At 38.8% G+C, this 24,048-nt stretch overlaps 1 protein-coding gene across 2 annotated transcripts in view; it reads right to left on the bottom strand.

The window, feature by feature from the left end:
- LOC139948088 (neural proliferation differentiation and control protein 1-like) overlaps positions 1-24,048 on the bottom strand; it is a 73,596-nt gene that overhangs the window by 19,506 nt on the left and 30,042 nt on the right. For both annotated transcript variants that reach the window (XM_071946118.1, XM_071946119.1), the window contains 2 exons: positions 15,936-16,322; positions 14,578-14,644 (listed from right to left, as the gene is read on the bottom strand). In XM_071946118.1, coding sequence (XP_071802219.1) covers positions 14,578-14,644; positions 15,936-16,322 — 454 coding nt within the window. The remainder of the gene's footprint in view (positions 1-14,577; positions 14,645-15,935; positions 16,323-24,048) is intronic.

Below are 24,048 nucleotides of genomic sequence, written 5' to 3' on the forward strand. Positions count from 1 at the left end.
CTTTCATGAGATTTAGAACTACTAGAGGCTACAAAGTCTCCCTTACTTTCCACTACATGTAAACCACTGCCTGAACAATATTGCCCATATAGCTTCAAATTCAAGACACACAAACAAAAGAATTCCTTGCAGATAATGGACCAATTGAAAAATAGAAGAAAGCTGTCAGGCGAGTGAAATGACAAACTGGCTCGTCACTGAAGAAAGTTGAGGGCCAACGATGCATGCTGCGATACACCATTCACTGCAATCAGTTCAATTTGTCCATGCTGTCCATTTGTCCACCATGAATGTGCACACAGACCGAGGCTCAACTTGTAAAGGGCAAATCCATTAGAAAATCAGAACATCCATTGGAACACTTTGAGTTTGAGATGAGTCTATGAGCAACGAGCGCAGATAAAAGATAATAACGACTTTCAGTCTACATGAAACCCTAGCTCAGTAATTAACCAGGTCTTGACATTTGTCCTGCTTTATTTATTTATAGATGTGAATAATCAGTTTGCAGCAATTTATAGATATGTTCAGCCTGGTTTAGCCTATGGATTTTCTTCCTGCTTATTTACACTTAAACCACCCACTGCCTGGATGCTAAGAACAAGGCCCCTAGCCCATGGGCCAGTGCTCCAATTTCATGACAAATGTGTATTAGACGACAGGTTTTTATAGCTCTCAAAAATTTCATTGGACCTGAAATATTTCCTTCTTCTAAAAATTTCCTTCTTCCCATTTGCAATGAAAAGCTTAAGAAAAAAGAGCATACGTTTTGAAAAACAACAAAATAAACCGCGAAGGACACTGACTGGGTAAATTTTAATAAATTTTAGGTTGGTAAACATTAGACAAAGATAGAAACTTACACTTGTGTGTCCATTCACATTTTACTTTGCTGCCAGTGCAGACTCTATCTCAAACATTTAAACAATTTGCAAGTCAGATTCCTAAACAACACTTTTAAGACATACAAGCCCTAAGCAAAAAGACATTCCTCTTTATTTGTCTTGCAACAAAATCCTACCATAAAAGAAAATTTAAAGCTTCCGGAGTGAATTTCAAATCAAGTAACTCGATCAGGAGTAAGTTCCTCTGTTGGAATTGAGGCAGGAAAAGGTTATTTGTTTTAAGGTCTTTCAATGACCCGGAGCCCTAGTGTAGTCTTTTTTTCAATTTCCAACCTGAGATCAATCATATAAATTTGATGCATAATTCAGTTTTGCCAAGGATACATGTAGGTAATGCGTTACATCAATTAAGTGGAGAATGGGGTTATTGAGGGGGAGGGGCCCATGAATAGGATGTGGGGGGCAGGAGTTGCTAGGGAGGAGATGGGAGGGGCATGTAAGGAACAATTTCATAGAGCAAGCTCTTGGGCTAATTACAACATGAACATGTGCGAAAGCATCATGAATGACCAGAAAGATTTGGCAGAGGGTGTGTGTGTCACGATGAAGTTGTAATGGTAATGAACAGACACCTACTGTAGCATGGGAAACGTTATGGGTTCGAATCCCACCCCAGAAGTGTGTTTGTGGGTTTTTTTCAGTGGAATCAGGAAAGTTGAGTGGAAGTGCAATACACATCGATGTATGGGCTAACAACCAAATTATTTCTATATTAAACACAATTTGTCATTTGTGAAGGACAGCTCTGCTTTAAAGTTTAAAGAACAGAATGTGTATAGTTAGCAAAGTTGACTGCAACTGCCCTCGGACAAATCTCTCTGCCAACCTGACAAAAGTACAAGTGCTCCACAACCTACATATGTCCTAACATACATCTTGTTAATCATGGTGCATTACGTCTGACAGAACTAAATGCTACGCTCAGTCAACAATGGATCAAATGTGCGCTAGAAACCACATCCACCAATCAGGGCGCAGTGATTGACGCCTGCAGTGTGGGGGCAATTGATTGGTCGGTCTGTGAAAACATCAACCAGAAGGAGAGACCACCATCTGAAACAACGCTCCGGTGTGAAGGATGATTTGAACCAAGGTCCAAAAAGGTGGAAGGCATGGAATAAAACACTTAGGCCAAGCTCGATGCCTGAATTGCCCAACACTGAATGCTTGAAATTGCCTCACACTGATCGCCTGAACTTCTTTCTCCCTCATGTAAAATTCATTCCTCATAAAAATAAAATATCAGGGTGGTCTATTATTATCTTTCAAAATCAGCTGAACTCTCCGGGGTTATCAGGGTGGTTAAGTTTACACTCTGTTTAGCTCCCGAAAAACAATCTGCAAGCTTGAAATACATATTCATGTGAGGAGCAATTTTGATCACACCCTGAGTTATCAAAGATTTGAGAGAAGCTGCGTCTCTTTTTACGGTAATCAGAGATGGTCCACTTCTTCCTGAGGAGGAGGCGCTTTTAAACCGCCCTTGGGAATATTGAGCTGTGAATAATTAATGATGGAGCTGGAATGAAAATAGTATTTAAAGGGATCCTTTATTTGATTTTGTTGTTGTTGTTGTTATTTTGGGTTGTATTTTCAACAGTGGATTTATTCCAATCTTGCAATTTTCAATTAACTGAAAATTATCATAAAATTTGGTGATCAAGCTTCAGTGAAAGGAGCGCCCAAAAAGACTATACTTTTCGAAGTTATACTTATAATTCTGATTGCAGCCACCAAAATATGGAAAAGTTATACTTTAAGCCGCTCAAATGCTATTTTTTCAACTTATACCATCATACAGACATCAATATCTTTTCTGGAGAATCAGCTCCTGGTAAGAATTAATCATTTAATTTGCCTTTGAGTTCAAACTATAAACTCCCCCCCCCCCCCTATCCCCTCACTCCTGAATAATTCACTTTAAGATGGCTGGGCTATTTTAGTTTGGTGAAAACACAAGTAGACAGTTTCTGAGCAAATGTCTAGAAAAAAAGAATGATTTTGGTTTGAACAACATGAAAAGTACACAACACTTTAATGTTGATATCCCCGCATAACCAACTTCAAAAACAGCCGCAAATTAAATTTCCAGTCCACATAAACTTGCGTACGTTGGATTAGGTTTTCGGATCAAGTGGTACTTGTCCGACATAAGTGGATTACGAACGAAACCTTTCAAGAACTGAATTTAATGAATTAACGATCAGGTTCGGTCCGACAAGGAAGAGTAAAGAATTAATCAAAGACTTTGGTTGACTAGTTCCAATCTAAAAACTCACTGATTGTGAATTCCATACCAGTATAAACAGAGATCCTCCTGTTTCTCGCTTCTTGATGGAAGTTTCCAACGTGTACGATCTAAAATAAACTAGATTGACAGAAAACGGCTTACAACAAAATTATTGTTATTTCAATTTTCCCCCTTGGGTTTTTCTCTCTGCATAGACAAAGAAACAAATTTAGCAGAATAACAAAGCCATGTTTGGGTTGGTTTAGAATACTGCATTTACAAATGGAATGCCTACACATAATAAATAAATTCAGGAAGAATTAATTTCTCGCAAAGATGAAAAGAAAAACAAAAAATGCAAACCACAAATCCAGAGGGACTGAATGAAAATTAATGAACAAGACCCAAGAGGTTTTGGGGGACGAGTCGCAAGTTCCTTCAATTTCACTTCATTATCTTGACTTTACTAGAAATAATTCATAGTATGCAATTAAAGCAGGACAAACGTTCGCTCCTTGCTTTTGACTTTGCAAAGTATAGTTTGCTGACCCGGCACTACCGAGGAAGCAGGGAAACACAGTCCTTCATTTCAACACATTTGAGGAGAGCTAAAAAAAATTCCCCATAAAGGGACACATTGCATTCAGATTGGGCGCTTTGAGCTATGCAAAGCGGTAGCTATGAAATTAATTTTGGGAAGATATTTTTAAAAGTAGAATATAATGATTCACAAAACTATACCTTTAATAAAAGATGTCAAGTTTTCCTTTTACATCGTGAACCAACACCATCTGTAGCTTTACGAAAATCTAAACTTTGATTCTAAAAAATGGTGGACCCTTTTCACACGAATGTCCAAGTTGAATTTGACTTATTTGGAACTGCTACATTTTTTAGATAAAGGCTATACTCAATTTAATTTTAAATCAATCAAAACCCAGAAGATCTGAAATTCATTTCAACTTGATTATTAAAAATGATCCATCTTTTCATCTTGTTAATTTTGTTTGTTGAACTACAGAGCAGAGAGCAGGAAGACTGTTTACACAACCTTCCCTTTGCCAATTATCTGTATGCTTATCAAATAACCAATGCAGTTAACGGACAAAATCACCGGTAACCGAGGCAGAGGAACAATAATCATTGTGACTGCATGATAACCGGCATTCACTTTCAGAAAAGGTTGATGAGGGATCCAAATGAAGCTGCATTCATCGACGGTAGAACAGTTGGAGGGAAAATAATCTAGTTCTGAAGACATTTTGGGTGTCTAGTCCCAGAAGGACCTATGTAAGTAAAATATCTTTGATCGAGAGCTCCTTGCCCGTCTTGGACCTTGCACAGAATACGACCTTCGATACTGGTGAATAACCCAAGAGGTTTAGAGTTAAAATATACAAAGTACATTGACAGAACACAACTTATCACATAGCTTAAATATGTACTTCAATTTTATAAGTCATTACTCACTACTGCAGTCATTTGAGACCTAATCACGTCAATCTCCTGACGAAAACCACATTGTCTCACAAGAGTGCCTTGCACCCGCTCATTCCTCCCCCCCCCCACCCCCCCCCCCCCCCCCCCCGACCCCTCCTCCCAGTCAAAATTCACGACACAAAGTCGCCGCCACTGCTACCTCTTTACAACATTCCACGGCAACCACACTCGGAACACAGAAATTCTCCTGTAGCTACAGCAACACAAAAGCAGTGCCGGCTTTGATGATAATAAAGTCGGCGTCGGCGATGCTTGCACACAAACACACAGAATGAAAATTAAAAAAAATAACCTGATTGGTTTTTGTGCACATATGAGCTGGCCTGGAATTTAATCAACCCAAAGGGAATTTAAGGAGCCGGTTTGATTCATCTTTGGTGTACTAGATGAATCTGTGTGGCTAAGAAGATGTACAGGATGGCAGGATGGATCATATCCATGCAAAACTTATTGCTTTATTTGGCAAAACCTTTGAAGTTGTACATTGTGTACATATGTACATAACAGCTTATCTCAACTCATAACTCTTACTCCGGTTTTTAGAAGTTGGTGTCGACAACCATCTGAGTGGCTAATGTGGGAACTCAAACAGCACAGGCACAGAAATCACAGGCATATTACTTGGATAGGATTCAAACCAACGACCTTTGCAATTCTAGAGCAGTGTATTTACCAACTAGACCACTGAGATTGCCCGGTGGGTCCTCATTTGATTACAACTGTTCTATATTCAAAGGACATTGTAATTTGTACAAATGTTAAATAACTTAACAGAAGTTGAAACTATCAAATCAAGCACACGAAAATGAAAATAAAATTATGCAAATCAAACTCCTCGATTCATATTTTTAATTCCATAGGTTTCCATCAACCAGTCGTCAAATCTCCAAGAATCTAGGTCATAATCAGCCCCAAGACATTGTGATGAAAACAACCAACACTTACATATAGTCTGTCTGCAGATTTGCATAGAAGTACTCCTTAGCGTTGCAAATGTACTCCTTCGCTGACTCGCGGGCGGAGGCTACATAGTCTTTCGCTCGCCCGAGCATGTCAGTGAATTCATCCATTGCATCAAATCGCTCAACCGCGGACGCCGGCATCTAGATGCCTTCTACTTTGTGTCATCCGCTGAGGAATAAAATCTCCCCCGGAACGAGCAATGTTTATGTTTGTTTGTTTTATTGTTTCCACACGCTTGAGAACTCTGTTAGGAATTGTTTCTGCACGTCACAAATTCTTTGGAATGTTTTATTTATAATATTTAATCGAGTATAAAAACAGACTTTAAAAAAAAAATCCCTGCAAATCGCAAAATAATTTTCCCGAGCTGTACAAAAGTATAAAAAAATGGGAAGGCAACGGCCCGACGTAAAATTCACAGTACAGAGATGTGCCGATCAAGCCACCAAATGCACCGGTTTCCTAATCAGCTGGTACTCTGCAATGATGTCATCACTAAGTGTTTATATCTGATAACGATCAGGTAACAGGCCTTGTTTCACCATGGCAATATGCCATACAAACCCGACTCTGTCGGTCATCAACAAACACGCAACATCCACGTAGCGAACACACAAGAATCCGGCTAATTCTCTCCAGAAGTATGCTTCCCGTCAGAAAGGATGAAAACAAAACGTCTTCAAGATGAGAAGATGATGCGGATACGAAGCTAGCTTATCACTGCTCCATCGTATCCCAAGCTGACATCGTTCCTCACGCACACACACACTCGTCTCCCCTTGCTACCTCAACGTCCACTGCCTCTAATACTGATGAAAAGCAGGCCGTGTAGTAAATACTCACAGCATCTTGCGTGTTGTAGGGATCAGTGCTACCATGATAATTATACACAACCACGGGCTGGGATGTTGATGAGGCAGGAGGAGGGCTTAACTGCGCATGTGTTGCTAGGGTCTTTAATTCAAATCAATAGGAAAGCTAGCCTCACCAAGGACGTAAATGAACAGTGTACATTAGGCCATAGTGTTTGCCAGCTAGCGTTGATCAGTACATTGCAGTTAAGGAAGATGACGATGATGCTGGGGGCAGACTTGCTTTAGTCTATCCACTGTTCATTATTCTTTATAGTTTCCTGTACGACGATGCTGGGTGGTAGACTTGCCTTAGTCTATTCACTGTTTATCATTCTTAATAGTTTCCAGGGCAGGTAGACTTGTACCAGTCCCTGTTTGCCATAAAAGTAGACAAGTTCCACTCTACTCCTGACATTACTTTAGTTTACAATACAGGTTTATTTTATGGACTTCATTTTGGGGTCTTTGTTGTGCATTAACGGCAAGAGGACTTGTTTTAGTCTGAAATCCACATCATTTCCACTGTTAAGGTAGACTTGTCTAAGTCTACACACTTCTAGAATGTCCTCCAGTTTTAATGGGCAATTATTGACAGCTACTAATGACATCAGTGCTGGGACTAATAACTAATTGGACTGAAATAGAATTTGCATCGAATAAATGCTTGGTCATCATCTGTCGATACCTATGTAATTTCACGCTAGGTTATTTAAGTATCATGCTCATTAAAAAATACATCAAACACTGTGTCACATTTCCAGGAAACTTAAGAGAATAAAAAAAAATAAAAGAATTCTCAACTTGCAGGAGTTTATTAAAATAAGATCAGTTTGGATTTGTGTGCTCTGGAGGCACTGGTCTTCTGCTTCGTTTTCTAAAAATACAAAAAACAGATGTCAAGAAAAACTTAAGTCAGATAAGAAGTACCTGTACAGCAGCTTTTGTATAGTATGATGCATTTCGAGAAAGGTTTCACTGAGAACAACTGCGGACATGGACAAATATATATAAACTTTTTATCCACCGAAATTTGAACATAAGATGCGTTATCGGTAACCCTTCTAAGAGTGTGTCTGTTCCTTTTAGGTATTATTTTATCAGAACTGAGAAGTCTCCCAAATTCTGAAAATCTACTCCGCGGCAGTAGAATATAAAGCAAGACAGTTCTCTCAAAAACAAAATCTACAGTACATGGCAAGTACATGTAGACACATACATGGTGCTATCACGAACCATCCGCGTTTAGCGAGGTGACAGCGGGTTGACAATACATATTGATATGAAGAGTTTATTAATTAAAACTGGACTGGCGTCATCGTTTACCTCAAAAGTGTTACAAAAGCAAATCATACTTTGATGAATGTCACTCCAAATAGACCTAAAGAAAAGACTAGACCATAATTAATTGAATTTATGCTTCAATGACCAAATGAATCTAACAGAGAAATCGATGAGTCGGCGCAAAAACATCACATCTCACTATGGTAATAGCGGCGTATTTCGCACGAGAGAGGCTCTGCACAAAAGTATTCAATCTCCTTGTTGTAGAGGGCGTCTACTCGTGATATTTTAAAATTTAAAAAGGGGTTCGGGTGGTTTTTTTACCAAAGTCCAATTAATGAGAAACGGAAATCCTTGATTTGTGTGAGCAACATACAAAATTTTCAAACTCTGTCAGGGCTCAAAATTCATTCTGAAATTTAGTGAATTTATTCTCCAAGGCGTTAGAAAATAATACTTAAAAATCTGCAAATTGCAAAACTATCAAACTTTGCAGTTTCATTTGGAAATTTTTGGGGCTAATATTTTGTATGTGTACACAAGACAAAAAAACCATCAACTATTATACTAGTCATCGAGTTAAAAAGGCCTGATACTTAAGATTTAGAACAAAGGGGTCCAATATATTATTCTTTAAATAAACCTCATGCTCAAACATATTTACGCTTTGTAACCTATTTGTGTATTACAATTATGCAAGAGAGCTTCACTGGTTTCACCATCTTTGTCAAAGAACTTATTTTCTATTGACGACAAAGAGAAGAGGTGACAGCTTTGGATTTGACAACGAGCAGTCTTTGACAATGAGCAGTCTTTGCCACCTCTTTTTGTTTGAACAACACTACTTCTAAAGGCAGCTTTTAGACAGCATGTTGCCGGGGCAACCAATGCTAATCAAGGTAACCGGATCAGCGTAAGCGGGAGTGAGTACACAACAGGACAGTGAGGGTGGTTCTTTTACAACGGTTCAAAACCATTTTTTGTTCTGTCTTGTTACAAACAGGAGGTGACAAAGATAGTGTGATCCGCCATTAGGGAAATTTCATTTGTTACACAAATTATTTGCAGATTCACCTTCTCCCACTTAAATGTTTACTGAAATGTTTGCTGAACAGTGTATGACTTTTATATAATGTGGTTCTGATCAGGGCTAGTGATGGTTTGGATAAGAAAACAATGACAGTTATGATAGGAATCAATAACGGATCTCATACAAACAGGTTATTGTTCTGAAAAGAACAATCAACTTATTTTGTACTCCTTTATCTGATTTGAAGTAGATACGAAAACAGAAGATCAGACAAATTAAACGAAACGTTGAATCGTTAACCACTGGTTCTTTTCAGAGCAGACACTACTCAAAGAAATACCGCAAAAAATCTCTTAGTAATAATTCCATCATGCAAAGTTTCAAGTCCTACTGAAATAAATGTTAAATTGAATGAAATTAAACTAGTGTTTTCCAAGCTAGAGACCTAGTTATTTTTAACTGCAAATGAAAAGGACAATTCAATTAATACTAAAAAAGGGTTATGTAAAAAGGGGTCAATCAAGGAAAAAGAGAAAAACCAAACCAGAGTATAATTCTGTGAGTCAAATACGTCTGTAAGTTATCAAAATTTACATAGAGTTTCTTTGATGAAAGAGATTAAATCAGAGTGGGCGATTGGTACACAATATTGCGGAGTACGGTACAGCCAAGATCTAATCTTGGTTTTACTTTTTTTTTTCCCGGTAACGACTCTCCGCAATGCAAAACACAATCAACTTTGAAAATAAAATTCTGTCTGCATGAAACTGAACAAGGGAGCAATATTTATCACTGCTGGAAAGGTTTTAATGTCGAGGCCGATGGAAGCATCAATCGAAAATCAATTAACGGACCAGATAACTCCATCAGGGCGGCAGGCTGTGGTCGCATTTCCACTAGATCTAAAAAACATTACAGGACCTAGAAAACGTTGCATGGCACTCTGTTTCCATTTCTCCTTAAAGGGACACACTGCCTAAGGATTTGGTGCTTTGGGCTATCAAAGCATTTCTTTATCTAATGAACATGGTTGGAAAGATTTTGTACAAGTAAAATACAAGGATTCACACAAATATCCCTCAAAATTGTGTTGTTTTCTCCTTACTTCCTGAATTTGTTCATCGTAAGCAGGAAAATTAGGCTACCAGCTTGCATGTTCACCATTGATTTTGCCTTGTTATGTCATTCTTTTTCATACAACAAGTACCAGAAGGTTAGCATGGCTTTTCATGTGATTACAGTTAGCAGCGCTATGAAATGGAAACTCGCACAAAAACGGCCACTAAGCAGCTCTATGAAGTTGGACCCAGGACATACAACCCGAATCTATAACCGAGCAGCAAACTCGCCCTGATTCTGCACAAAGTTCCCTAAAAAACGATCGCTATGAAATGAAAACTTGTGCAGTAAGCACAAAATTAGTCACTAAGCAGCTTTATTGGGCCCATATGAAAGCAATTCCCAGTGTTTCTTAGCTACCCATCTCGTGATGAGCAAGTTTAATATGCTAATGGTTGGAACTCCTAGCCATTTAGTCTCTCAGCAGCTAGTAGGAGATCTGTAATCATATTTGCTTGCACTTTTTTCTTTGTGAATTTCCTGGGTTAGACTTGGAGTCATCAGACATTGAGGAAGGCTTTCTGGCATGTGTATTTATCAAATGTCAAGAGAGATGTGTGTTTGCCTTAAAGGGGGGAGGAGAGTAATGCCGCTGGTAACATTACAAACAATTTCTGACCGCTTCTTTCCAAGAAATCCTTGAAGTCGATAAACATACTTATTGTAAACACTCGGAGGAACTAACTGGGAGGAGGGGAAATATTCAAATTTACATTCATTTAAGCATGTCGACTTGACAAGGGTTGTAGATCTTTTTCTTGTTCTATGTTCCAAGTTGGTAAACAAAAATACTTTTTGAAGATAGTTCTTTGTGCTTTGTCATAAAGATGAGTCACATGGCCTATGTGAGACATGTACAGTTGAACTTTTGAATAAAACCTTAAGGAACTTAAGAGAAAAGACCAGAAGAAAAAAACAAAATACAAGAACACACACAAGGATATAACAATACAAACAAAAAACAAATTAGAGATAAATCTGTAAATTGGGCGTCCAGTCCAGTCAGTGGTCAACTGTGACACTTACTCATATTCCTCACTTAATTTATGTGAAGAGTCTCTTAATACTAAGTTTGTACCAATTATAAAAAATGCTTACATGTGAAGTCCATTAGAGTTAATGGACAAATTTGTTCATTGGAATGAAGCAAGGAACACAATTTTATCAGAAAAATAAACAACTCGATGTATAGGGAGAAGCTAAAAATAAATAATAAACTTGCTTTGTGGGAGTGTTTGGCTCTGAACAGAGCCGGTGTGGTCTCAAGATTCCAAACAGTATACTTTGCTCATCCTCAGTAGAAACTTGATATACATACTGACACTGTCTGAATATTTTCTTTTAAAATGTTAATAGGACTTTAAACATGAAATATTTATCAGAGATCGGCAATGACCACACGAGTGGAACACTTTGGCAGCCCACTGCCATTACCGCATCGGCCCTCGCAAGGTCAACTCCTATTAATATCCCGCCCAGAGATGCATGAATTATTGCTGAGAAATCTCACTTAATTGTAATTATTTTTCAAGGGTGGATGTTGGTTAGGTTTTGATGCTGGTGTAGGAGGGTTGATGATGGATTCGTGGAGAGAGTCAAAGGGGACAACGTGTCTAACAGGAATCATTTCCCAAACTCCTCAATCAATCTCAACTACCTCGGCTGCCGCTGTGAAATTTAAGGGCTCTAATATACGGGCCGGCCTTGACTTTTAAAAGCACTAGCCAAGAATACACTGTAAAAACTGCTGCAAGAGGGTACTATTGAACTCTATGAACTAACAAGTGGTCTAATGCAAATATACTCAACCTACCAGGACTAGAAAAAAGGATTTCCGGTTAAAACAGAGGCAACGCATCCCTAAAGACTAAATGATTACCATGCTGCCCAAAAAGGCAAGGATTCGGCCAAAGTTAACCAAGTTTTCCAACTCAATATAATCTGACCATTCAAGATAATATTTAGTTTCTACATTGCCTTGTCCCATAATTGTTTAGGTCATTCTGGTATGCAACATTGCCACGTAGTCAAGGTCTGACCCTTAATTAGACCCAAGTAGATTAATTTCGATTGCGAGCTGGAAAAGCCTGTCGGCAGCAACGGAAATGATAAAGTAAAAGCGAGCCCTATTCACTCAGACACGCACTGGTTGTCGCAAGTTTATGGGTAAAACAAACCAATATGATTGGTTGTTCTTGTATTTTCTCAGTCAGGCCTGACTTTTCTCTTGAAATGTTTGTTTGATTCTGCTGCGTAGTGTGAACAGTGTTAAGCTGCACCTTCTGCAAAACCTAATGCCTTCTCTTGCTGGCCGGAGGCTGGTGAAAGAGAATACGCTGGAATATACTGGGAAGTGTTGTTTGTCGCCCGCAAGGCCGGGTTAAACATGATGCTGAGACTGGATGGACTGGAGATAGAAATGCTAATAAGTGAAGAAGACTCTGGATCGGTTTCATGAGGCATCAAAGAGGCAGTTGCTTGGATCAGGGATGTGATAGGCTTTTGAAAACAAAAACTGAACTCTGAGTGCAAAGTGTGAGAGCTTACCAGCGCATTAAGCATGCTTACATACATTTACCTTTGGTTTTAAAATATTGTGTGCATTGTTTTACTCATTTCTCAAAAACTAGAGTACCACAGCAAATATTATTTTAAGGAAAGCTTTCTACCATCGTTATCTTCAAATCATGTACAAGTGTAAGTTTAATGTAAATCTGTGAACATTGTGTTTTGTGTTCTGAAAAAAGTAGCTGAACCCTTTAACTGACACGTCTTGTTCACACCTCCTTCAGTGCAAGCCAAGATCCTTAATATATACATGTACATGTAGGATAGACTTGAATCTACTGTCCCTTTAAACAAACTGTAAACAAATCAGACATGGCAGAACATTCATGTACAAATTCATGCAAACTTATGACTCAGAGCGCACTAGTTTGGGGTTTGTTTTGACAACACCATTTTTACAGGATATGCTCCCTCATTGAAGCCTCCCTTTAAAAAAGTCTCTTGCAACGAGACCGCACCGTCTCCACCGGGCACAATTTCCTTTGCCTTCTCTTAGGGCGGCCTTTGAAAGCAGAGCCTTAGGGATGCATCTTGGTGGTATCGATCAAGCCAAGAGAAATCTTCTCCCCCATCTCTCTCTCTCCCTGTCTTGCCTCGAACCCAAGAGATTCACACTGAAAGATTACACATCTTCCACGGTGACCTGTTTCATGTGTTTGTTTTATTGTGCATGGATTTAATTTATGATCTTCAATGACCATTTGAGGGACGATAATAAAGATCATCCTATCCAAGGAGTAAGGTCTAGGGTTAAGGTTAGTTTTTAAAAGGGACAAAATTTCATCCACTTTTGGACAAATAAAACTTGGACGGTCTAAGATTCATTTGGGAAAAAAACATTGGAATCAATAAGCCTTCAATAAAGACTCTGCTGCTAGGGCTGAAATACAGGCCATTAATTATTTGTATGCATGCCTGAAATTACACGGTTGCCCTGGTCGCCCTAGTCTTGGCCTTTGTGCCCTCTCTGCAGACATGATGAGTTTCAAGAGGGAAATGGCCTTTGCAAATTGAAAACTAGCCTTGCCCTCTTAATCAGAATCAAAATAAACAAATTCATTTTTTTTTAAAGAAACCCCCGCAGCGATCCAGCGAAGGGTAATTTGGTAAACATCAAGACATCCTGTAAGTCTATACACAGAGCGCTTATTTTTACTCAAGAGCAAAGAAGCTGGAGTGTATTTCCATATGAACATGCCTCGAGGGCATTACATTTGAGGAGTGCTGGGCCGACAAAAAATCATGTTGAATAATCTTACTTCAAGATGTGTGGAGCCTCAGCAATTATAAATGAATTTAACTTTTGATCAGAGGCGACTTGAAAATGCTGTCACAATCATAAATACACTTTCTTTTAAATCTTTCAGTGCCAAGGTCATATGATCTATTTTTTGTTCGATATATTTTATGTACTCCAAAAGTGTCATTAATCATAAATGTACAACCAATTATTATGAGAAGGCATGATCACTCAAGAAAATTTAGTTTTGCACAAACTTAGCAATATACATGTTGTTTGGTTAGAAAGACTTTTTTCTTTACAAAATTTTTAAATACTTTAAAAAAGTGGAAAGGGGGGCACTGACAGAGTTAACACTAACAGAGACACCAAGAAAACATGTGTCAATAATGCATTTTTAACCTAACTCATCGTTATCCAAACAAATGTCCTTGATGTGGAATGAAGCAATTTATACTAAGATTTCAGCATGAAGGGACAAGTCCTAACATGTAGAAAATCAGCCGACGGCTCAGGCAGTTTGGATTAATGAGTGAGGAACAACAGTAGAGGGCAGTATACACCTTTTCTTGCAACCCAAATTGTCTATCCACTCATGATCACAAGAGGGGGCTATTCTAGCACACCGGGCACTACAGCAAGTTACAAAGTGCTTCTAAGAAATACACTAACAAAGACAGAGAGAAACCAATATTCTTATTAACAAATTAAAGTGAGGAAGATGCATACCTTGAAAAACAAAATGAACTAAACGGTGAAAAATGGTTTTATGTGTTTAGTTGTACCAAAGTTATTTCAATGTTGTCTCAAAGTCGTGTGCATCGTAGCCCCCTGTCAACACACAATTTATTATTTCTAATACAAATAGATGTAAATGTTGTACTTACTTGTACCAGCATAGAAATGCCACAGCAATGCCCAGAACACCGACAGCTACACAACCGCAGACTATCACTGAAAGAAACAAGACACCAAATCAAACATTATTGCAAAGTTTCCCCTCAAAAATGTCATGGGTTTGTGTCAATTCGCTGTTCTGAACATATTTTTGGAGAAATTTGTATCAGCATTTTTATTTCCCTTGTCAACATTGTAGTTCTCTTTACTAATCCACATAAATTCCTCCGCAAAACTTTGTTTTTAATCAGTTTTGCATTTTGCAGTTAAATTACTTTCATCCTACTGCCATGTTTTGTTCCACCTCGCCAAAAAAACATACAGCATTCTCTTTTACTTTTCATCTTGCAGCCGGCGTCAACAAACCCATGCACCGAGGCTCCTTACCATATGTACTCGGGACATTAACCAGTAATTACCCAGCCTCTTCGTAGCTACGGATCTTGCTAATTTAATAGTCACGGTATTTCTCTGGCTCGAAAACACACACAACTCGTTGTTAATTGGTTTTTATAAATCAATTATTTCGCTGGAGTCGGTGGAATTTGCAGGGAACGAATAACTGGTCTTCTTTCATTTTCTCTTGTCTTCTACTTTTTTTTCCTCAAGAATAATGACATTTCAGTGAAATATTTACACACGTAACTTTGACTGCAGAACTTATTGTACTGTACATGTATGTGTAACTCTCCACAGCAATGTCACCACACCAATTAATACCATCCAAAGTGAACACTTATTTTACAGAAGGGATTTGCTGCAGTGTTTCTGGAAGTAGTTTTGCTGAATACGCCGCAGCACTTTGTCAAGTACATCAATTGGTCTCATAATAGAGAACGGTCTTAAAATGTTTCTGATTGTTCCAGTGCCTTGAATAACTGGTTGATATTATATCTTTATATCTATGATTATATTGGCTACATACAAAGATTCGTTCTTATAGGTGACATGTTGACCTTTTAAAATGACTCCCACTCGCCACCTTAGCTCATTAATGTTTCATAAATCACGTTCGGTCCATGAGTGTTTCAGAAGACCTGACAGGCTAAGGTTAATAACATTCAAGCACAAAATCCATGTCAAGTCTTGGAGCATGTTGACATTGGGTGATGAAAATCTGCCAAGCGTTTCTTTGTGTCATTATTAAACAGTGAACGCTCTTTGGGTTAAAGTGACACTACACATTTATCAGGTGGTATTCGAACCCTTAACCTGTGCATCTAGAGCAGTGTCTTACCAACTAGACTACCGAGATCGCCCAGTAGCTAAAGGCAGTTCAAAACCTATATTATAGCAGCGGTTAACGCAACGATTTTACATAGCTACAGTGTGTTCATGAAAAACTTACATATAAATTGCCAGTCCTCCAGTAAAATTTCTCCGTCGTGTGCAAAGGGTGAGCCTTGCTGCTTGTCCACCTCGCCAGGGTCAGCATCGGCTTGCAGGAGGTCATCGTTGTCGTTCCGCACCGCTGCATCAACTTCCCCCTGAGGTGCGGGGTCCTCTGCTACCTCCACCGGATCCGCCGCAGGTGCAGCGCCACCAACGGGTACCACCTCCTCCCGCGAGGCTTCCACTGGGTCAGAAGCTGGTTTGGTTTTCTCCACCGTGTCGACGTTCTCGTGCTCAAGGTGTGTAGTTTCGCCGTTGGGTTCAACAATCTGGTGGTCGGTTTTGACTCGGGTCTCTGTCTTGTCAACGACTACCTCCCCTTTTGTTGAAGTCTGTGTTGATCCTATTGGGAAACAGATCAAAAAAGATGAGGGATTGTGAGTGGTTGAGGGAATGTACATTGTAGAGTTGAAAACATCGGTTGCCTGAAATATAGAAAGGCACATTAACTTTTAACAAACTAGTCTAATGTCTTTTAACAACAAAGACAAAACAGGGTTAGTCACAACTTTCTGTGCTAAGCTGTGTTGTTGAAGATTGCTTACAAGCAACATTTCTTTGCTAACCTGTGAAATACATTTATGTGACATTACATGCAAATGGTAGGCGCCGACTTTTTTTAATTAAATACAATGACCAGAGACATGAGCTGTAGAGGTAGGGCCCAAGTCTTACACTTGTGCAGTCCCCTGAATTCTTTAACTATTTTTTTTGAAAAACAGTATTATTTAGCACATGCTTAAATATGAGCCCAAGTATTTTGTTTTAGAATATTATTTTTCTGACAGACACTTTGACATTATATCGAGAAACAATATCGCAATCCTCCACATCATGAAGAAGTAATGAATCCATGCCACTTATAAATTCACAATGTAGGCACTATTCATTATTAAGTTTGGGCCAGTAACCATCGTCCACTGCTGCGTTACTGTCTACACTTTCAATACATCAGAGTGCATCATCAGGTGCAATGTACTTTCTCTAATATTGGGTTTAACTCTAGAGGAAGAGTTTAGCCAGCCATGATTTAACCACTAAATACACACAGACATTATGTATGCTGTACACACGCAGCCCAGCCAATGGATTACAATTAAGAGCAAAGTGTAACTTTGGTTTCCGGCAAAAATATCTCTAACAATCCAGAGCGGTTATGTCCACTCTCAGGAAGAATAATTCTAATTCTAACGATCTGAGAAGCTTTATAGACTCTCAAATTTATATTTTTTAAGATAATAACTTACATATTTCTGTCAGAACCACATAACTTCAAAGTGAAATGTCTCAAAATGTGTTATACTATCGAAAGCTGTTGTAGGCTCCTAAACCAATCATATTTTATTGGCATTAATTTTAAGAGCGATTACCGAATGTATCTTCTCTTTAAAGATATGGTGTACACGGAAAGTACTGTCGGACACAGACTGAAGTAATTTTTTAGGAAGATCACAAATTATTGTTTTCTGAACATTAATTTCCATCCTCTAACCTCCAACAAACAAAGAAGTCTGAAGAAGGACATTTGAGTGAAAATACAGCGTTAACACCAAGACAGCTTTCAAATTAAAATCTACATTTTATTGGACATGTCTTGAACCCACTGTGCAAACACAGGCCCAGTCTGGCACACACAGTGGTTAGATACATCAAGCTGAATTTTAAATTCCAAATTCTGACTGTTTGCACGGTTTGCTGCTTGGGAAACAGAGAGTTCTAACGAGATGTAGACCTACATGAAGGACGGAAAGCAGCTACAGCTCTGCCAAGTACATCAAGAATTCTGTCTGGGAAACCGCAATCGACTTCATTAGTAGTCTAGAGAGGGGGTTGGTAAGGGGACACAGGAATGCGCTAGTTAATTTTAATCTAATAGTTATTAATTTAAGGAGTTCATTTAAGGAGTTCACAAGGTGGTTTTTCTTTGTTTTTTTTCTTCTGAATCCGTTGTATAATTTCTAAAGAGACTCATTGTGCAGTCAAAATTGAAAGCCATTTTGATTGAATATCATCAACATTCATGAATGAACTTATACTTCTCTAAGTGACAAAACTTACAGACCATTTATTTCAAATGTGACGTTGTGAAGAATATAAGACACAGTGGAGTTTTTTCACACCTTTTTTCACACCTTTTTTAACAAGGGTAAGACTAAGAGACTTGTCATTTTGTTTTCACAAGATGAATCCATTAGAAAATTATTGGATCACAAAAATGAAAAACCTTGGAGTCCTTCTTGTTAACAAGTTTAAGAAAAGCTAAAGGTGTAAAAACAAATCAAAAATGGGGTGGGGGTCATGTGCCAGTTTAAAATCCATATCAAAGGAATGTCTGAGAAACTCACAGTCATTGAATATGCAGCGCCTTATAGGCAACCAAATCAAATTACTCTGACAATCGTGGAAATTGTAGGCAGACCTTATGAAAAATGCCTGGCAGCCAAAGCAAAACTAGAGATCCAGGTTTTACTAGAAGTAGCTGTTTGACTTTTTCTTGGCCAGGCTGACTTTATAACAAGCCAGCTCTCGTAACATCTTCTTCATTCAATACTTTTTAATTTCCAAAGAAACTCTCAGAAAGATCTAACGGCAGAAATAATTTGCGTGGTCTTCTCAAACGCTATTTCCTCTACATATATATATAAATAAATCTCTGCTGGATTTGAATGTTGAAATCACCGACCTTCCCATAGAGACACATAAATATTATCTTCTACGTGTATAGTTCAAGATAATACCATTGTTGTACTTCAGTAGATATGATTGAAGATACAAATCTTAATAATAATAATAATAATAATAATAATGGAAGATTGTTAAGTGCCGGTATCCGCCGCAAGTGACACTCATGTGCAGATGCACAGATCACTACCAGGTCATGGCCTGCATTTATTAAAAGGCAGTAGCTGGTGTTGCTGGTACATGATGTATATGTACCATTAAAGCAAGGAAAAGGGTCTCTCACTAGTGACATTTATAAAAGTACTGATTATTGATGAAACCTTGACACTGTTGGGCAAGACGTGACTGTACACTCCACTTACATGTGGATCAATACATTCAGATCCAATTGCATGCAAGGTCAAACCACCAGTACAAATATCTGTATTATTCATACAATTTGAAAAATAAATTTTCAGTTGTAATTGAAGATTAAAAACTGTACATCTAACTCTGTAGTTTTGTAATACTCTTTCCGTTGAATTGACAAAAAAAAAACATAGCAGAGTCTTTCATGAAACCATATGACTTGTGAGATGACATGTTTAGAAAAAACACTGCCAGTAGAAGAAAAAATAAATTCTTATATTTCATTGAGATCTGTCCTATTTTATCAAATTTTAATGTGAAGAAAAAGGCACATCTCAAAACTTGTATAGCTGTTATTTTTCACAGCTCTTGAATTTACATGTACAGTTGTTTGTGGAAGTTCACAAAATAAGTCGAAAGCAGGTTCTTTCCAGGAGGTATGACACCATGTGACTTGTGACATGAGAGAAGAAAACATAAATTCTTATATTTCATTGAGATCTGTCTGATTTGATCAAATTTTAATATGAAGAAAAAGGAGCACATCTCAAAACTTGCTGTTATTTTTCACAACTCTTAATTTATGTGGAAGTTCACAAAATGTAAAGAGTGTAGTGTTTGACATTATCTTATCTGTCAAAATGGGCCATGGAATGTACATTGTCACTCTTTTTGTAATCAAAGGTTACACGATCTGAATGACAGAGAGTTGATGTTGATCCTTGCTCTACGTTCTCACATAGCATATGAGTTAGTAGTACTGCGTGCTCACACACAAACACTAAACAGCAATTACAATGCCAAATGCATGCCGCATCCAAGTAAAGCCTGACTCCGCCACACAGATGTGGCTATCTTAAGGCCATGTGGCGCCATAATGTACGCTCCTATAACAGTCGCTTCCGCACTCATGCACACAAAAAAAAACAGCAAGAAAACCTGAGCAGATTTCATTAAATCCTTTAGCCTTTCTGCGCCCTCATTTTAAGCAAGGAAAGGTACAGGAAGGAAACGGAAGACAGTACTTGGGCGAATATGAGTCAGGAATTCTGTTAGAGTGCTTGAGCTCAGGATGAGAGAATGTCAGTGTACGCCATCTTATAGAGAAAGAGAAAGAGATACGCTAGAAATGAAAGCTTCTTGCGGGTGTTTTCTTTAAGTGGTTGCTTGACCTGCTGAAAGGTCAAACATACTAGGAATACTGAGAAGCTGTGATTTCTCGCTGACTTTGGGTATGTTCAGACAGCGTACTAACTTAGACCCGAACCGGTCTAACTTTTACGAGCAGCGGGGGGTGGTCGTAAAAATAAAAACCCATTGCGTTCAGACAGCACAGAGTTAAACCCGATCCGGTTTATCTTCGGTTTTAAGAGGTCAAAGTAGACGCGACCCCGTTGCTCTAACATCCGGTTTTATTCATCAGATTCACGCACCGAGTATGCCGAGATACTGAGTGCCCCATGCCCTGGATGATCAGACAGGGCACAATTATTGGATACAAATGGCTCAATCGAACGCGGTAACAGTTTTACCGTTAGGAGGATATGGGCACTTAAAACAAACATGAACACGACTCGAAATTATTTTTTTAAACAAACAAAATATTGATACAAACCGCCGAAAAAACTCACCAAAATATTGTCCGTATTCCATGAAGCAGAACACGTTTCATGTGTGTGTTTTGTTTTATACCACTGTTTCCGATTTAATAAATACTTTTAGTTTGTACTTCAATCGATTGGAAGTTGCGATCTCTCAAAAGCTGGTGCCGCGATTTTTATTCCGATTCGTTAATAAACACAACTACACACGTGCAAGTTACGTAAATACATGTACTTTGCAGTATTTTCCAAACTTCCCAACAACGTGGTGATATTGCTGGCGTAGGGAATTTCCCCTACACACAGCCTTGCGCCCACTGCAGTTCATTCTCCTAGATTGAAAGTACAGCACGCTAGTAACGGTGACGGCAATAGAAAGGCACATCCACGGGTTCGGTGATGGTAACTATGGGATATGAGAGAGTGATCACTATGGGATGGCAGCGCTGTACATGTGAGAAGCATTACAAAAATGCTTCTTCGCTGCGCTCGTAGTATACGCATGAAAAACAGTTTCAATTTATTGTAGGGCACTCAACAAAAAAAGCTTGGAAAGTATAATTTTGTTTCAGAATTTAATAAATCAAGGGCGTGGGCCTGTGTTAAACTGCATACACCGATCGAGAGGGTTTCGCCAACTCGGTAAGCGGCAAGAAAGTAATATAAATACTCGGTGCTTTTCAGCATCAGAGGCAACAGAAACCGTATACAAATACTCCGGGTCCCGGGCGTGTGCATTGAACCACACAATGGGTCGTCCGTTGTGAGTTAAAACCGGATGTCATTCTGTCCACACGCAGTGTTAAAAGATAAACCCGAACCGGTTTAGACTTAGACCGCCTCGCTGGACGGTTTAAGTTTTGGGGTTTAAACCCGATCCGGTCTAACTTTATTTGCGTTCACACGCACAAAAGTTGAACCCGAACCGGTCTAAGTGGACTTAGACCAACTTTAGTACGGCGTGTGAACGACCTCTTTGGTTTACTCATTTTGTACGCAAGATACCATCACACCTACAGAGTTTCCATACGAGTGGGTAGTGTTGCCCGATAAAAAACACTTGTGAAAGACAGTCAAGTTGCATACCAAACACCCAGGGATTAAGCCTGCAGTATCCATCTTATTCATCAGTCTGCCATTTTTAAGTCTTACTCCCTGTGTACACAGGTTCTGTCAACGTGCAATGTACATCATGGTAACCAGACTATAATTGTATGTTTGCGGGGTCAATCTCGCTTTTTAGTGAATTAAACGAAAGTGTTGCGTTCTTATCTGAGGAATTCTTGCTGCTTAAACTGTCAGAATTGAAGCATCTCAGCAACAACTTCATTAATAAGGAAGACTCCTCATAAAGAAGAAATACATACCAAATTCTACTCAAGTATGAAACTTCTGTAAGCCTTTTTTTAATCTTTGTTCAAAGTGAAAGGTTTAAAAAGGGTTATTCTTATTTTATCAACTTTTCAGGTTCTTTCAAAATGAATGGCTCGGAGGTTTGTCGGATACAGAGATGACAACTTTACAAACTACTGGTACATGTAATTGTAAGCAAAGATTGATCAACGTACATGTACATCAATCAACAAAAATGTCCATAAAACACCACTGACTTAAAACAAACTTTATGTAATCAAGAATCCAAACACAGAACAGCTGAATTCCTGTTTACACCCTGTGATTTACAAGTGCCTTTGCCAGTTGTTGAGTATCACAGGTTTCACACAGATGTAGCATTTCTTGAATATTGAAGAGAAAAAACGCATGTGAAACGAGTGTAAACTAACGTCAGCGTTTATGTACGTTGACAGGAAAAATCAATCACAATCATCATCTGGTCAAACACACATCGACTGCTCTATTTATTGACATCACGGTCAACCTGACCAACATGGCATAATTTACGTTTAGGAATCAGGCCTAAGATACTGTCACCATGGCAACCGCAATTAACCCAACCCAAACAAAGCCCATTTATCGAATCGTGGAACGGGAGAAAAATAAAGGGGAAAAAAACGAAGGAAAATTTAAGTGGTGAATAACTCGCAGTCATGGTCAAATTTGTTATAATTTAGAGCGGTCAATGGGCGCGTGTGCAAGAACCGATGGTAGCTAGGGGAAAAAACCAAGACATGCCACTTTGTGTTCTTGAAATGTCTTGCCGCTAAATTGCCGATGGTTTACTAGATACAGTGCATCATTATGGATAGAAGGCCTCCGGCTGCACTCCGTCCTTTTTTTAAAACGCGTGTAGTGTTTTCCTGTGGCATGTACATCATGTACACATGAAACCATCTGCAAAAGATCTTTTATAAATTATAGTGTCAGGCGGTGACAAATTTATTTGATACATTTTCATTAGCCATTGCGGCAATGAAGTGAGTTTGCTACAAACAACCCTAGAAAGGAGCAGGCAATAAATGCTGTATACAGGCATGCAATCATCATTTGATGACACCACAGTAGTTAGTAGAGAAGTAATCTAGTCATATACGCTATGATATTGGAAACAATGTACTATCAACCCTGGTGCGGAAGGTGGGCTTCATGAGAAAAAATGCCTCAAAGGGAATCAAATAAAGTGAGAAAGATTGAACTCTTGTAGCAAGTGGTTTAAACCTTAGGTATTATTTCCTGCAAGGTATGTTGAGCTACATGCACGTTGAAGTACAAGACCTACATGATGTATTCCTTTATAGCACCATGTAATGGTTTACAAGGCACTGTGGTGCAATATGCTGCCGATCAGACCAGGAACACTGGGGTGAACCCCTTCTCATTACGTTAAGTGCAATGGTTACGTGCATTACACAACACACAGGACCTACGGCTTTATGTCCCACCCAAAGTATGCAGCACTAATGTTCAAGTGTCTTGCTTATAACGATACAAGTGTCACAGCGGTTATTTGCTTTTGATCTGATATAATAGGTACTTAGTGAGATAATTGTATGATTTAAAATAAATTAATAAAGAGACAAGCTTAACAGGCTGATGCTACTTTTTCTCAGAACCATTACATGTACATGTATATCCTCAGTGGATGGCATTTCTCCGTAGAAGAGATTACCCCCAACTGGCTGTCACCTTTAAACTAGTTATGTACTTCTTAGCTTTCTCACCCAAGCTTCAAATCTTTATCAAGGTTTGGTTTTCCTTGAACGCCTTTCCAAGGAAGACCACGCAGCAGTAGCAGCGGGTTGGGTGAAGAAAACATGCCATTTTCCTAATGTGTAATTTATACCTCACTCTAATAAACCAAACTGCTCTCCAACATCGTCTAGGATTATCTCTTTGTCGAGTTTACCCCACTCCCAAGAATCACTGCATGTCATCTCCACTTTAATTAAAGTTACTCCCATATTTCCGTTACGGCTTTTGGAAGCTCCTGGCAACTGCGGCACACAGATATTGTGATAGGGATCAGGCCATAGGGGTTGA

Source organism: Asterias amurensis, chromosome 15, assembly GCF_032118995.1.
Source record: "Asterias amurensis chromosome 15, ASM3211899v1".
Lineage (NCBI taxonomy): Eukaryota > Metazoa > Echinodermata > Asteroidea > Forcipulatida > Asteriidae > Asterias > Asterias amurensis.